This window comes from Mchenga conophoros, linkage group LG19 (genome assembly GCF_057382185.1).
Source record: "Mchenga conophoros isolate Kocher_MC1m ecotype Shallow Benthic linkage group LG19, M_conophoros_male_GT1.1, whole genome shotgun sequence".
NCBI lineage: Eukaryota > Metazoa > Chordata > Actinopteri > Cichliformes > Cichlidae > Mchenga > Mchenga conophoros.
The window spans coordinates 15,337,362-15,353,994 of record NC_140544.1 but is presented as its reverse complement, the minus strand read 5'-3'; the positions used below and the strand labels follow the sequence as shown (position 1 = coordinate 15,353,994).

The 16,633-nt window shown below is 39.9% G+C and overlaps 2 protein-coding genes and 1 long non-coding RNA gene across 3 annotated transcripts; 1 reads left to right on the top strand and 2 right to left on the bottom strand.

The window, feature by feature from the left end:
- Window positions 1-154: 154 nt before the first annotated feature.
- LOC146551944 (transmembrane protein 151B-like) lies at window positions 155-7,675 on the bottom strand. The gene is made up of 3 exons (XM_085257755.1): window positions 7,496-7,675; window positions 7,177-7,406; window positions 155-4,005 (listed from the first exon to the last, which is right to left on the bottom strand). Exons 2-3 carry the CDS (start codon window positions 7,252-7,254, stop codon window positions 2,596-2,598), a joined length of 1,488 nt encoding a protein of 495 aa, XP_085113881.1. The 5' UTR covers window positions 7,255-7,406; window positions 7,496-7,675; the 3' UTR covers window positions 155-2,595.
- A 2,009-nt stretch (window positions 7,676-9,684) lies between these two features.
- Window positions 9,685-13,772, bottom strand: LOC146551943 (transmembrane protein 151B-like). Its single transcript, XM_085257760.1, has 2 exons — window positions 13,633-13,772; window positions 9,685-12,135 (listed from the first exon to the last, which is right to left on the bottom strand). Exons 1-2 carry the CDS (start codon window positions 13,705-13,707, stop codon window positions 11,005-11,007), a joined length of 1,206 nt encoding a protein of 401 aa, XP_085113886.1. The 5' UTR covers window positions 13,708-13,772; the 3' UTR covers window positions 9,685-11,004.
- A 563-nt stretch (window positions 13,773-14,335) lies between these two features.
- Window positions 14,336-16,632, top strand: LOC146551942 (uncharacterized). Its single transcript, XR_014890010.1, has 2 exons — window positions 14,336-14,863; window positions 14,943-16,632. It is a non-coding gene; the product is annotated as an uncharacterized LOC146551942 (long non-coding RNA).
- The last annotated feature ends 1 nt before the right edge of the window (window position 16,633 follows it).

The following is a 16,633-nucleotide window of genomic DNA, read 5'->3' as shown; positions in this document are numbered from 1 at the left end:
ATTTGTTATTTCTGGAGCTTTTAAAAGGATTTGAAGGTAGTTATTGAAACAAAACCTTATTTCTTTTCTTGATTTTTCACAGTTTTGTCTCTCTACAGCTAGGAGGGGGGGCAGGCAAAGGATTAAATGGATCTGAGGATACAAGAAAGCAACATTTTGTTTAACTGTACATGGGTATGACCCAGACATTTATTGCAACTTTTATTTTTCCAGCATAAGATAAGTTGAAATACATATTCTAAAAAGTAATTAAGTTATTTATTCAGCCCATTTGGTTATAGTGACATTTATGACACTTTTTTCTACAAGGTAATTTACACCAACATTCAGCTCCACTACAATTCATAATGTCTATAGTGTCACTTCCATCAAGTGCATAATAATATGAATGTCACTACATTATTGAAAACAATGTATGAATATGGAGGGCCAAAACTGACAGGATTAAAATTATAAATAAATTTAAAAATCAGTAAATATGCCACTAAATGCCACAAAAATAAATTTAATATTTTTGATTTTTTTTTTTATTTGATCCTATGTTAATTTTACATTTTCTTTATTAAAATAATTTATGCATTAATATGTTTATTTCCCCCCAAATACATTCATTTTGTGTTTTTACATTTTTTTATGCATTTCTGCTTCATTGTACATATAAGAGGGCTTAGCTGACCTATTTTAAATCTTTAGTGACTAAGACTTATTTAAACATTTATTTACAAAGGTAAAAGGTTCACCTCATGACTGATTTTAATTCATAGCCAACTTATTTGCAAAAGAAAGCAGAAATGTGGAAAGAAATTTGAAAAGAGAATACAACAATACAGTCGTTTGGGTAAAAAAACAAAAAACACAACTAATGCTTAAAGTAACTTGTGCTATTTGAGAGGCATTTAATGGCATATGAATTTATTTAAAAAGTAATTTATTTTAAATTTTTGGCTGTTTTGGTCCTCCATAGAGAACAAGCTGTATTGTGGCACATTGAATACAACATTTTTTATATTAAAAAAAAAAGCATGTATTATAAAGTTTGTATAATGTGTAAACATAAGCACATTTACATCCTTGCATATACTAACTGTAAACTCAGAAGAGTCACATATCCTCCACATGACAACATCCAAAGTCTTTCAGTAACATGGTGGCATATCAGTACATGCTGGACAGCGAGATCACCATTTTACAGATGAAAAATGGAGAATTATTCCTTTACTATCAACACATAATGGTACAGAGTATATCGTATATGCTGGTGGTTTACATTCATGGATATGGTTTTACCACAGTGTCTCAGCAGGAGGAAATCATGCGAAAACAGGCATGGATTTGATGATCTTATGATCTTTTTTTGCAGCTAAATCCACACTCACCTGCTCACATGTACTGTGATAAACCAGTCTCTATCTTTTATGTCCCAATGATGGATGTAATGATGTGTATTTGTACCACAGTTGCCGGCAGGTTTCATCATGGCAGTAGGCAGCAGAAAAGTCCAATTTTATGCGTAATGCTTGATTGAGTTTTCATGATGCGTTTTAGTCTGTCAAGGTAAAGGCTCATAGGACTAGACAGTGTTAGTGCGCCCACATTTTTTCATTTTCTGGGTCAGTCAAGACAAATTAATCGCATGTTAAAGCCACTAAAGGAAAAAAAAAAAAGTCCACCTGATTCTGTTTTCTCTCTTATTTTCTTCAAGATGGCCAAACTGTTAATTCCAACATTTACATCCGAGGTTAGAAGGAAAGCACCAACTGTAAACATCATGTTAATGTGTCAGTCACTCAACATCCACAACAGTCTGGAGCTGCCACATAGCACCAACGCCCAACAGTCAATTACAAAGAAATCCACTAAAGAAGAAGAAAAAGAAGCAGAGATGCACCAGGATGCAACGAAACCACAGGACCGGCTGTTAGTAGGGCATGAGTCTGAACTTCTCTCAGTCTGAACAAATGCCTCACGCTTTCTAACATCCTTAGGTCACTGTCTGCTGAAATTAAGCTTATACCTGTTGTCTGGAGTTAATAAAAGGCATTCTGGATAATGTAGGAAAAAACAGATGATTTAAAAAGAATTTACAGATATGGTTTAACAGTAAGTGAGAATGTCCAAGATTTAAATTGTCACTTGAAGTCAGAGGTTTCCACTTTGGGATGTGCACCAGCACAAACTGGCAATCCTCCATTTGAGATTTATTTTCACAGTTATTGCTGTAGTTAGAAGTTAAATTTGTAGAAGCTGCTCCATAATGACTCACTAAATGAACGTGAGATGTTTAAACCTGTCCATGTGTGACCTCTGAGAAAGTTCCTATGAGGTATCTGCAGCCTTAGTTTCACATGCACTGTAAAAGCTGTAGCGATGGTGTGCTTTGTAACAGTCTGCGTCTTCTTGGTTTTTCCTGGAAGCCAAGCAGATATGATTTGTTTGTGTGTGTGAGCTTATCATGAGATGCCACTTTGTTCTCCACTCACTGACCGCTGTTATTGCTTTGGTGATTCACACATTTAGGATTCAGGCAATTGTTTCTTACAGCATCCACTACGCCCTGTTTTTGAAATGCTACAGAAATGCCGCTGTGACTGCATATCATAAAGAGGTCTCCACGCAGGAGCCATTTCTGTGGAAAGATCTGTGGTTGTGGCAGTTCTCACTGCAGTGGACAATGAGCACCGGGTAACAAAGTGCATCCTCGTAGTCCGGGGGCTCCTCGTCATCTGTGGTGAGGCGTTCCGATAGGCAGCGGGTATTTTCACTGGGGCTCACCTGGTCGTCTAGGCTGCCGCTCCTCCAGAAGCAGCTGCGCTGGGAGCCATAGCGCCGGGCCAAGGAGAAGCGGCTGCTGCTGAAGGGGATGCGGGAGCTGGCACCGGTGCAGATGCTGAGGGCGCTTCTGGAGAACACTGAGGAGCAGCTAATGGCTCTGTGGCAGCGCTCGCAGTTCTGACGAAGCCCACTGAAGCTGGAGGGGCACTGGGCCAGGTCCATGAGGCCAGCCTCTGAGTAACTGGGAACCAGCTGCTGGTTGGAGCGAATGTGCCACTCCAATTCTGTGCTGTCAATGGTGTTAACTCGAGGGATACGGCGCCAATAAGGCCGATCGTCACAAGGGGTAACAGGGAGGTAATCGTGACCGAAGAGCTTTTCAACACGATAGTGGACGTATGCAGTGCGATACTCTGTGAAGACTCTGAGAGGCCAAGAAAACGTGAGGAAGGAGGCAAACCAAAAGACGTAGTGGGACAGATACCAAGGGTGGTGCTCCGGGTCACAGAGCACCAAGACATACTCCTTCAGTTCAATGTTCTTCAGGTGCATGCCCTCTCTGGCTTCCATGTAGTCATCCAGGCCCTCGTTGTCGGTGAAAAACCTCGCCCTTTGTGTGAGATAAGAATTCTCGGACTCCACGTTGGCAAAACTGAAGCACTTAGTGAAGCGCATCTTTGTCAACGCAGACTTCTCCAAGCCAAGCAGCTGTTTGGAAACATCTTTGACACCACAGTGGCTGTAGTCAAATTCTGCTTCTGCCACGTGGGTGTTGACACGCTCATGGTAAACCTGAGTGCTCGTGTAGGCGTCTCCATTGCGGTAGCGCGTGACTTGTCGAGTTCGGCGCACATAGTGATAGCTGATGGCCTTCCACCAGATGCAGGGCTTAGCCTGCTGCATCCTCTGGATGCGCTCGGAGATGCCCTCCACGTCCACTTTGTGCTGCAGCTCATTCTTCACGTGACAGTGCCAGCACTCGACTAGGTAAACTAAATAGAGCATGCCCAGTAGGGCCAAGGGAATGTAGATGTAGCCATCAGAACAGGGGCTGTCATGGTACATCATGGATTTCCCTTTGAAGTCGCTGTCGAAGGTGAGGCGGGTCACCTTGGTGATGTGACACCAAACCATGGTTCCCATGCAGCCATACATGAGAACGGAAAGGAGGAAGCATTTCCAGAAACTCTCCCGACATAAGGACTTGCTTAGAGATTGCTTCAGCGGTCTTTGCTGTTGAGTGAAAGCACACATAAGAAGAAACGTTTTAAAAACTGATCAGTAGAGCAGGGCAATATGACCAAAAATATTTATCACGATATACATTTGAAAATTTGCAATAACGATATAACTGACGATATAATTGACACTAGACAAAATACTTTACAACTCCATAACTTTATTAGTGCAAAAAAAAAAAACATCGATGTATTTTCACTTAAACAAGCAGCTGTTTTTTATGTGCATTAAAGTCATATAAAAATTTAACAGTGCAAATGCAAATTCCTTGCTGACAGTTTAACCAAAAGGCATTTCCAGTGGAAATTGGCCGACATATCCTCAGCATAACCATGTATAATATCCACAAAACTTAAAAAGAGGTTATACACACACAATACGGTAATATTATGTTGAACTTTAAGTCCTCCACATGTAAACACCACAGACTACCAGTAGCTGTCAAATGCAGGATTGTGTTTTGGTCGTTTGCTATCTGACTAATTTTGTTAGATTAAATATCAGAAACGTTAATAATTTTTTAATCGTAGGCGAAAAGCTTTAGAAAAGAGGAATTTCCGATTAAATTAAAATGTGTAAATAAAGTAAAAGCCTGGCCTTTATCATTTCTAACTGTGTTCCTCAGTGAACCTGACTGGCGTCGTCCGTATCTGCTGGGTTTGTGTTTCTGGTTTGTGTGGCAACAAATAAATTATGTTGCCACTGTGAGTTATTTCTCTTTTAGCCAGCTTGTGCTTTTTTCAGTTATCTCATGTGTATTATTGTGGCTTTTCCTTCCTTCCTTTCCACTTCTTTCCTCCTTCGTGTTTCCTAATTGTGTCTTGATCCCCCAGTCAGTCCTTTGTGTAGCCCCCTGTCAGTTGATCTGCTTTACAGTGTTTTTGCATGCTTTGATTGCAGCTGCTGATTAATAACTGCAACATTGTTCAATCTTTCGCTTAATTAGACCAAAATAAACAAAGGAGTCGCAAACCCTTGCAAGCAGCACTGGGGTTATGGTTGAAAAGAACAACAAGATAATTATGTAAATTGTCAGATGAAGTATGCAGCACTTACATGATATAGAAAATGTTGCCACACACTTTCAGACAATAAAAGTGCCTTTTTGCTTTTTACTTTTAGTGGTACAGAGGTTTATCATTGAGGCTTTATCCTCTGAGGTGCAGAGTGCGGGGGAGACTTCTTTACACCCTTTGCACATCTGGTGTCAATAAGTGCACATAAGGCTCCCAGAAACAGGGAGAACAGGTGACAGTCCTCTGCAATTCTGCACCTTTAACCTTAAATCTTAAAATGGAAGAGTAAATTATATATTTCACCTAGTTCTGAAACAGTCACACTAGCACGTTTCAAATTATCTGATTTTATTATTAGACAAAGATAACCCAAGTAAGACACACAGAAAAAAGACATAAAGAAGAGTTAAATTTCATTCATCACACCCAGACCTGATTACTGTCCAACCTGTCGCATCAAGAATTTACTTAAACAGAACTTGTCCAACAAAGTAAAGTAGGCTAAAAGTTGACAAAAAGCAACACATTGTGCCACGATCTAAAGAAACTGAGAAAAAAAATCATTGACATGTGTGAGTCTTAAATGGTTACATTGTCATTTCTGAGGCTTTGGGACTCCAGTGAATCACGGTGAAGACCATTATTGATAAATAGAGAGAATTTGGAACAGTGGTGAACCTTCCCAGGAGTGGCCAGCATACCAAAATAACCTCCAGCGTCCAGTGACGACTCATCCAGGAGGTCACAAAAGAATCCAAAAGAAAATCGAAATAACTGCAGGTCTCACTTTCCTCAGTTAAGATCAGAGGTCATGAATCAACAATAAGAAAGAGACTGGGAAAAATTGAGAGAGCCCAAGGAGAAAAGCACTGAGAAAACACAAGGACTTGTTTCACATTCACAAAAAAACCCATTAATGATCCCCAAGACTTTGGGGAAAATTATTCTCTGGACTAACGAGACTTGTTGTAATGGATGGAACAAGAAAAGATGAAGGAGAATGTCCGGCCATGACTTCATGCCCTGAAACTCCATCACTGTTGGGTTATCCAGCATGACAGTGATTTGCAACAGACCAGCAAGTCCACCTCAAACAACCCTTCAATGTGGCTGAATTAAAACAACAGTGCCAAAATTTCTCCACAGTGATATGAAAAACTCATTGCCAGTTATCACAAATGCTTGATTCTGCCAAGCTGGCACAGCCAGCCATAAGATTTAGTTTTCACACAAGGCTATGCAGGTTTGGATAGCTTATTTTTCTTAATAAATAAAATCATCATCTATAAACTACTGCGTTTTGCATTTAGCCAGGTTATTTTTGTCTAATATTAAAATGTATTTGGTGAGCTGAGACATTCAAAAATAGAAAAAGAAACCATTGAGGGGCCAACCACTAAACAGTACTGCACCCTTTTGATCCTTAAAAAGGTATATAGTTATCTTGAAGTCTAATAATTAGCTTAATGGGTGCAGATGTGTGTTGATTATACTTTTAGGGGCAGAAATTTGTGTTTTCATTTCTGTGAGCGTCCATGCATTTGGGCTTGCAATTATGTAATTATTGCATTGGATGAAAATTCCTTAAGAAAGAATGGATGTTAACTCTAACCCTAAACGGATCCCAGCCAAACTGATGGATGTTATTAGGTCACTGTCTCGTTTGCAGCTGACCTGCATCTCTGCTGACTGATAACTGCAACGTCTGTGGATGTTTTGCATAAAAGTATCACCAAAACGGTCAAACACACACGGATCAGACATTTCTGTGCAAAGAAAATCAATCTGCAAACAATAAGAATAACAGGATATTCCGTCCGTGGTCAGGTTCACAGGCCCGCTGCGGCACACGGGAGGTGAAAAACAGGTACAGACGCTGGCTGGCTGATTCCCAATCACATATCCTGCAGTTTTCCTCTAAAACAATCAATGCATGCTACAAGATTATTGAATTCCTTTCTATATCAGACTGTGGAACAGTGGCATATCTGTAACACCAAATTCCCGTCAGATTATCCACCTGCAGCGTGTCACAGCCTGCACAGCACGCACATGGACAAATTAAAGCTCCGCGACAAGCTCTGACAAACAGACCGTAACAAAAGGCATTTACTGTGCCAAAAAAAAAAGGATTGCCAGAAAATTCTACCTCCTCTCTGGTGTCCTCCTCGAAAACGGTGGTGGTGCTGCTTTCACTCGCTGTCGCAGCCGATGCTGGAGGAGACATGGTGCTGGGCAGCTACTGGTAGTGATGACAGGGCGTGGAGGAGGAGGAAGAGCGAGAGATTTCACCGCCTTTACTCCACAGCGACCCTCAAATGAGACTCGTCACATCTGCTGTCATTTAGAGGCATTTAGAGCTGAGCCGACGGGGACCGGCTGATCGGTGAAAGACAAAATAAGAGCATCTGTACCTTCCTTAAGAAACGAAAATCGATACGCGAGGGTGTTTCTATGGGAACTCCCACCTCCTGCTGTCTACGGTTCAGCTGTCAGTGCCGCAGTAACATGATGGGAGATATTAGCTGGTCGTCGTTACTGAAGGAGCGTGCCCTGCCCCTCGGGGTCCGCTGGGTGCGCAGGAGGCGGCCGGAGAGCTGGCGGGGTCGCTGTCCATGGTGCTGACTGAGGTAGACTGAGGTACCAGGAGATGCTGTTGCATAAATCACTTAAAGGGAAAGTCCGACCTAAAATGTGCCGCCTCACTGATTATCAACATATGGAGCAAAAATAAAGTTATTTTTACTTTAACAAAGTAATCTGGTCACTCTTTAGGCTTAACCAACGGTTTTCTTTGGACGGCTTAATTGTTCGTAGTGTTGTTGTGACGTTGTGATCTCTGGTTACTTACTATGAATGACTTTTGATTTTATTGAAGTTTTGGATTCTCCTGTTTGTTGATTTGTTGTTTGTTGATGATACTGCCTAAGGGAAGCATGTATAATTATATTCACATAAACATGCTTCCCTTAGGCAGTATCATTAGAAGACAGTATACATTTGCACTGCTATGCAGATGACACCCGACTTTATCTGTCCATGAAGCCAAGTAACACACCCCAAATTGTTAAACTGCAGGAATGTCTTAAAGACACTAAGACCTGGGTGACCACTAATTTTCTGCTTATAAATTCAGTTAAAACTGAGGTTATTGTACTTGGCCCTGAAAATCTTAGTAATATGCCCTCTAACAAGATACTTGCCCTGGTTTGCATTGCCTTGACCTCCAAACTGCAGGCTTGCTTGTTGTTCCTAAAGTATTTAAAAGTAGAATTGGAGGCAGAGCCTTAAGCTTTCACGCCCCTCTTTTGTGGAACCAGCTTCCAGTTTGGATTCAGGAGACAGACACAATCTCCAAAGGCTTAAAACTTTAATTTTTGGGGCTGGATCAGGTGACCTTGACTCCTCCCTTAGTTATGCTGCAATAGGTGTAGGCTGCTGGGGGAGTCCCATGATGCAGTGAGTGCTTCTTCTTTAGTCACCTTTCTCACTCACTATGTGTTAACAGACCTCTCTGCATTGAATCATACTTGTTATTAATCTCTGGCTCTCTTCCACTGCATGTCTTTTATCCTGTCTTCCTCCCCTCACCCAAACCGGTCAGATGGCCGCCCCTCTGCCTAGTCCTGCTGGAGGTTTCTTCCTGTTAGACGGGGGTTTTTCCTTACCACTGTCACCAATGCGCTTGCTCATAGGGAGTCATGTGATTGTTGGGGTTTTCGCTGTTGTATTATTGTATGGTCAGCATTGCAATATAAAGTGCCTTGAGGCAACTCCTGTTGTGATTTGTCTCTGTATAAATAAAATTGAATTGAGTTGGGTTCCTGCTTTGTTTTTATGGTTATTCTGTTGATGTGTTTTAGTTTTTGTGTTGTTTGGGGATATTAAACTCCAGTATTTGAAGTTGTCAACTTGACCTAATTACAGTTCCAACATGCTTCATATCTAATTATTTCATTTCCTGTTATACTTTGACCGTTTTCCCCTGTGTCTCTCTGTCTGATTATCCTCACCTGTGTCTTGTTCCCCTCCTCTTTCTAACCTATAATTGGCTTGGATTAGTGATTTTTTTTTTGTTAAACAAATATTCTGCTTTCTGTGTTTGTATTTGGCTCCTAACTTCTACATTCAACCTGATGTTTTCTGATGTTGTGTTTTGGGTCCTTGTCTTGGTTTTCTAATTCTGGGTTATGAGGTAGATTTTATTACACAGACTGAAACACCCTCTGTTTCCTTAGTGTGTCTGTGTCTGTTTATTCATCCAGTCTCATTTTTCCTTTGGTTATTTCTTGTTTTACTTGTTTTACTGTGTGTAGTTGTGTCCGCCGTTTGCCTCCTTTGTGATTGTTTCCCTCTGTGTCATGTTTCACTATTATTCTGTGCATTTTTAATCATTGTTCTTTGTAGATAACCTAGTGTATATAAGTGTATACCTACTTTTTTCCAGGACCCTCTAAACATTAAACATTCTTTGAAAAGAAATTAGTTCCATTTCTAGCTTTTCTCAACTTTTGTATATTCAGCTTCATTAAATTTATCTTTACTGGGCATTTCTTTTTTCTGTTTAACTAATTTATGTCTTTTTGATGTGGTTTTCCCCACTTTTATTTTCACTTCTGTTTCTTTGTTCTATTCTGGAGTCATCAAAGAGAAATGGTAAAAATAAAATACTTTTTATTATTGATTTACATATTTAAATTTAAATATGAATACCATCAGTCACATTACTAATGTTACATCTGTTATACAATGTGTAAAATGTTTTCAAGAACCTCAATAAGCGTTCAAGAAATGTAGTGAACACGGGAGCAAAAGTTTCCAGAAACCATCAAGCATCAAATCTACTGCATGAAAACTCTTATTTCTTTAAGTCTAATAAAGATATTTGTAAGTAGAGCTCATCCTGTGTGCGAGTCATGTGTCATACATGATATGAAGCACATTTAATGCTGGCATTATTACCAAAAAGCACATTTCTTCACATAATTGGGATACATGAAACATCAAAATTATATCACATTCTGGGTCACAATTAAACTTACAACTCACAACAAAAGTAATGTTTGTGTTATGTATGATCTAAAGCTGCCTGTTCAGCTGTTTGGTTCTAATTTCTCTTTACTGAAACAAGGAGAACATCAGTTCAGCAGGATGTTGGAAAATCTTATGGGTCATTTGGAAGGGTTGTGGTGTTACTAAATGACTAAATGTGCTATTAAAATGTAACAGCACATTTAACAGCATTTCAGTACATTATTTCTTTACTTGATACTGTATAAATGTAACTGAGCATCAGTCTTTAGTAAAATAGTCTTCATTTTAACCCTCAAATAACTCGTCTATTACTATTTTCACTGCAAAGAGGAGTTGCACAAATAAAATGACACTTTATTTAGACAATCCTATAATTTTTCTCACAAAACAAATTTTCTTTGTTTCAATAACACTAGAAAAATATGTATGTAAGTATATGTAATATACTTTTAAGCAGATTATGTATCATTTAACACCGAACTATGAAATGGTGACTCAATAATACTTTGATCACCGACAAATTACAGTGAAGTTATCACAGTCAGGAGGTTTGTTTTTCATCTTTTGTTACTCCCAGGCTCAAACTCAATCTGCGTGTTAATGTGTTATATGATTCTTTTAGCAGAAACACTCAAAATTCCCAGATTACTAAAATATCTAAAAATAATAATGGTCAAAATTGGACTCGTAAATATGACATTATTACCAACAAGTCACAAACCACAATAAAATCAAAGCCTATAACGATAAAATAAGAAGAAGGTGGAAAAAATCCTGGCAAGAAATAGTTCTATGGTCAAAAATATCACAAAGGCACATATAAATATAAGGCTGGGGTCATAAATGACTCCACACAGGTCACCTGAAGGCTAAAGAAACATAAAATTACAGAAAAGGATTCTTGACGGTGACAAAACTACAACAAAGTCGATGTTGGGATCCTTTAAAGGAATGTTGGCACAAGTGCAGATGCTGAGGGGGCTTCTAAAGAACACTGAGGATCAGATGATGACTCTGTGGCAGCACTCACAGTTCTGATGAATCTCGCTGAAGTTGGACGGTCGCTGGGCCAGATCCATGAGGCCAGCCTCTGGGTAAGCAGCTGCTGGTTGGAGCAAATGTGCCACTCCAGTTCTGTAACATCAGTGCTTTTAACTCGAGGGATACGACACCAGTATCGTCGATCAACACATGGCGACACAGGTCGGTAATCATGCCCGAAGACCTTCTCAACGCGATAGTGGACGTATGCAGTGCGATACTCCGTGAAGACTCTGAGAGGCCAGGAGAACGTGAGGAAGGAGGCAAACCAGAAGACGTAGTGGGACAGATACCAAGGGTGGTGCTTTGGGTCGCAGAGCACCAAGACATACTCCTTCAGGTCATTGTTCTTTAGATTCATGTCTTCTCTGGCTTCCATGTAGTCATCCAGGCCCTCGTTGTCGGTGAAAAACCTCGCCCTTTGAGTGAGATAAGAATTCTCGGACTCCACGTTGGCAAAACTGAAGCACTTAGTGAAGCGCATCTTTGTAAGCACAGACTTCTCCAAGCCCAGCAGCTGTTTGGAAACATCTTTGACACCACAGTGGCTGTAGTCAAATTCTGCTTCTGCCACGTGGGAGTCGAGGCGCTCATGGTAAACCTGGGTGCAAGTATAACGGCGGTAGCGCGTGACTTGTCGAGTTCGGCGCACATAGTGATAGCTGAAGGCCTTCCACCAGATGCAGGGCTTAGCCTGCTGCATCTTCTTGATGTGCTCATAGATGCCCTCCACGTCCATTTTGTGCAGCAACTCATTCTTCACGTGACAGTGCCAGCACTCCAACAGGTAGACTAAATAGAGGATGCCCAGTACGGCCAAGGGAATGTAGATGTAGCCATCAGAACAGGGGCTGTCATGGTACATCTTGGATTTTCCTTTTAAGGCACTGTCGAAGGTGAAACGAGTCACTTTGGTGATGTGACACCAAACCATGGCTCCCATGCAGCCATACATGAGAACGGACAGGAGTAGGCATTTCCAGAAACTCTCCCGACATAAGGACTTGCTTAGAGATTGCTTCAGCGGTCTTTGCTGTTGAGTGAAAGCACACATAAGAAGAAACATTTTAAAAACTGATCAGGACATATTTATAATCCTATAACCACCTAAACTCTTAGTATCCACAATCTCATGGTGTATTGTACAAGTCCTCAGGTCCCGTGGACAAAATTCAGCATTTTGCAAATACTAATCCAGCCTGCATTATGCAACTTTGGAAGGAGAGGTTTGCTTTTTTAGAGAACAGTTTGTATTTTCATTCAGACTGCACAACATTGCAGAGTTTAGGACTGAAATGCAGGATTATGAGTCTGGCAGGTGTAAAACCTACTTTTACTCCAGGCATGGTAGGCAAACTTCAAAAGTCCAAAGTTCAAACAAACTTAACAACAGTCTGGCCAGAGTAATGCAATGGTATCTTACAGGGTAAAAACACTAATCAGGGCTAATCAGGGGGAGTGAGCACAGCTGGGCAGAAACTGGGCACATGTTAACAGAATCTAGATAACGAGGTAAGAAAAATAAAGGCGATTTTATTTATATAGCACAGAAAATACAGGGGAAAAAAACAGAAATCCTTGTAGGTTTACAATTCATTAAGGCAGTGAAAACAATGAGATATAATTTTTTTTTAAAGCCAATCAAAATTAAGCAAAAAAACAAACTTGAGCGTGGTCCTGTGTGAATAGTAAAGGTAAAGAAAAACTAAAAAGCAAGGCACAAAAGCCAAGAAGAATAGACTTGGCAAAAATATACAAGAGGATGAAGAGGAAGTCTGGAACAAGCAAAGACTCAAACATGACTCTAAACACGAACTAGAAAAGAATGAAATTGGCCACAGAGGTGTTACAGTAAAACACAATAATCCTACAATGTAAGAAAAAAAAAAACAGAGATTAATAATGAAGAATTCAAAGTTAAAAAAACTCTAAACTTCATGTTTCAAATGAGGAACATGACAAGTATTTCTATATGTACTTGCTGTAAAGACAAGTTTCATGGTATGGAGGACAAAAATGGCTCAATTTGAGTAATAAAACTATGATTTAAAGTTAACATACATAAAAGCAGACATTAATTTGGTTGAAGAGAACAGACATTAATATGCTGTCATTTGTTTTGTAATTCTTTTTGTAAAAAACAAAATAGGAAATTAAAAGTATTTATGTTTACCCTTTTTGATCTACATTTTCTCTCATTTCATTTATTTCTATATCTCAAAAATAATTCATAAAAACGAGAAGCTGTGAGAAAACATTACTTAAAACATGTTTTAAATAAAATGAACAAATTAATAAATAAAATTGAAACTTAAGTGGAAAACTAAATAAACAGGAGGATAAGCAGAGTGAATCGCCACTGCCTCACGCACTCCCGTGTCCAAGTTTACACCGATGACACCTGTCAGATCATCCACCTGCAGCGTGTCACAGCCTGCACAGCACGCGCGCGGACACAATAAAAATCAACAACACAGAGAGAGTAAGAAAAAAGAAAAAGAAAAAAAAAAGGATTGCCAGAAAATTCTACCTCCTGTCTGGTGTCCTCCTCGAAAACGGTGGTGCTGCTTTCACTCGCTGTCGCAGCCGATGGTGGAGAAGACATGGTGCTGGGCAGCTACTGGTAGTGATGACAGGGCGTGAAGGAGGAGGAAGAGCGAGAGATTTCACCACCTTTGCTCCACAGCGACCCTCAAATGAGACTCGTCACATCTGCTGTCGTTTAGAGGCATTTACAGCCGGTGATCGGCCAAAAAAGAGCATCTGTACCTTCCAGCTGCTGGGAAACGGGTTAAGACAAGAAAAACAATACGCGAGGGTGTTTCTATGGGAAATCCCGCATCCTGCTTTCTACGGTTCAGCTGTCAGTGCCGCAGTAACATGATGGGAGATATTAGCTGGTCGTCGTTACTGAAGGAGCGTGCCCTGCCCCTCGGGGCCCGCTGGGTGCGCAGGAGGCGGCCGGAGAGCTGGCGGGGTCGCTGTCCATGGTGCTGACTGAGGTAGACTGAGGTACCGGGAGATGCTGTTGCATAAATCACTTAAAGGGAAAGTCCGACCATAAGCGAGTCTTAAAATGTGCAGCTCCGCTGATTTTCAATGCAGGGAAGGAAAAACAGAGATTTTCGCTTTAACTGAGTAATCCGGTGACACTTAAAGGTTCCTTGTCGATATGCCGGCTCATCCGCTTGGTCAAGGTGTCATGGTCCCAGGGTTTTGTTCCATATTCATGACTTTTGACTTCAGTGCTGTTGTGGAGGATTTTTTTATTTTTTTTTATTTTTTTTAAGTTTTTGCATTCATGGATTCGGGGTTTTTAGTCACGGTCTTGGGCTTTTGTGTTCTTTGAGAGTTTTTCATTCTTAATACATTTGAATTCTTATTTTTAAAACTCTTTTTTTTTTAAATTTATTATTATTCTGCTAGTGAGTTTAAGACATCATCAAGTCTTTGTTTCCTGTTTTTAACTTTATGATTTTCCAGTTTTGTTATATTGGGTTTTTTGGTTTTGATCCTGTGAATTTCAGATTTCTGTGTTTTTGTTTTCCACCATTATTGTCATGGTCGGACGGTCCTTCCCGGGGTGACCTGCCTGTGTGTGTATTTGTGTGTTTCTCTCTCTCTCCTCCTCCTCCACCCAGTGGCTGACACACCTGCACCTAATTTGCCACCCAGCTGTCACTGATCATCCTTCGTTGTGGGCTGAGGTATTTAACTGTGTGTCCAGATGGCAGTCGACGCTGGATTGTACTTGAAGCGCGGTAGTAAAGAGTGTTTTGTGACTTGCAGCTTAGCTTTAGCCGGCTAGCCTCCTCACCTGTTGTTTTTGCTCGTTTGTAGGAGGAAGAGATGCAGAGCTGGAGGTTGGAGAGAAGGAGCCCGTGGGATTAAGCTATTGGAGGAGAACACACACTCGGATAATCACTTTGGAAACTCACCTGCGCACCACTGCGAGTTTGGAGAAGATCACTGTTGGACTTTGCACTTCACTTTGTGTTTCGAAACTGTTTTTGGGCACTGTAAATAAACGCACTGTGTACTTTGCATCCAGAGCTCCTCCTAAGTCCGTATTTTCCCATTACCCGTGACAATTATAACAAATCTTGTTTTGTCTTCTCCCTGTGTAGGTCTGTATGATGTTTTCCTACCATGTTCCTTCCTGAAATAGTTCAATAATATTTAGAATGTTTGTTTCATGTCTCCTTGATTGGTCATTTCCTTTTTTCTAATTGATAGTTTCCTCTTCTCTCTTCTTTTGGGTTTTATTTCCTCCTCTTCTGTTTCTATTCCCTAATCAGCCCTCTGGATATTTATAGTCATGTTTTCATCTTTATTAAAGAGTCTGTTACATCAGCAAAAGTCTAAAACCCACGAAAACACAAAGCCGCAAAGAAGTTTTGGGTTTCTTCAGTTTGTGGATTTTTGTTAATTATTTTATTTAATATTTATTTTTTGGTTAAAACTTTCAGCTTATTTCATTTAGGATTCTGCTTTAGGTTACTTATTTTAGACTCTTAATTTTCTTAACATTTCCTTTGTGTTTAGTTACCTCCTGTGTTATTTTTGACAGTCATGTTTCCTTGTGTCTGGAAACTCTAGAAGTTTTCCTGCTGAGCAGTGAAGTACAAAGAGTTGGTAAAAGATACATTTTTACTGATTTGCCTGTTTAATTTTAAACATGAATTCCACCAGTAACATCAGTTATGTTGCAAATGATATATTATGTCAAATGTTTTCAAAAATCTTGATAAGTCCAAAATAAATCTAGTTAACAAGGGTTTCCAGAAACTGTCAAGCATAAAACCTGCAGTATGAAAATGCATTCAATTATTATAAAGGCTTTTATATTTACAGTTCACTGTATTTGTGTGAATCTGGTCTCAGAGATGATATGAAGCACATTCAATCTAGAAATGAATGCAAAATCTTTACAAACAGAAAAGACCTATTCATTCATGAAAGACTCCATGAAATATCAAAATCGTGTCAGATTCTAGGGCACAAATAAACTCACAATTTAAAAAATACAATTTACTTCTCAGAAACTCTCTAAATCTCAGAGCAGTGAGTAAAATTGTTTATCAGCTGTTTGGTTTAAATCTGTACTGAAACACATGTCGGAAAATTGTGGAACATTTTTGAAGGGCTGTTCATCCATCCATTTTATTCTGCTCATATTCGATTCGAAGGCATGTGGGGTCCCTGGACAGGTCGCCAGTCTGCCGCAGGGCTAACACAGAGACATAGAACCATCCTCACTATCACGCCTACAGTCAATAACCCACAGAGACTCGGGGAGAACATGCAAAGAAAGGCCACAGGGTGGATTCAAACAAAGCATCAATCTCTACTAAAACTTTCTTTTAATCCTCAACAATCACTTTTTCCATTTTCAATGCAAAAAGGAGTTAAAATGAAATTGTATGAACAAAATCGCATTTAATTGGACAATCCTTCTTTGTTTCTTCACACAAAACATTTTTTCTCTGTCAGTAAACCAGAAAACTTTTAAAACTTAAGATTTGTTTGAT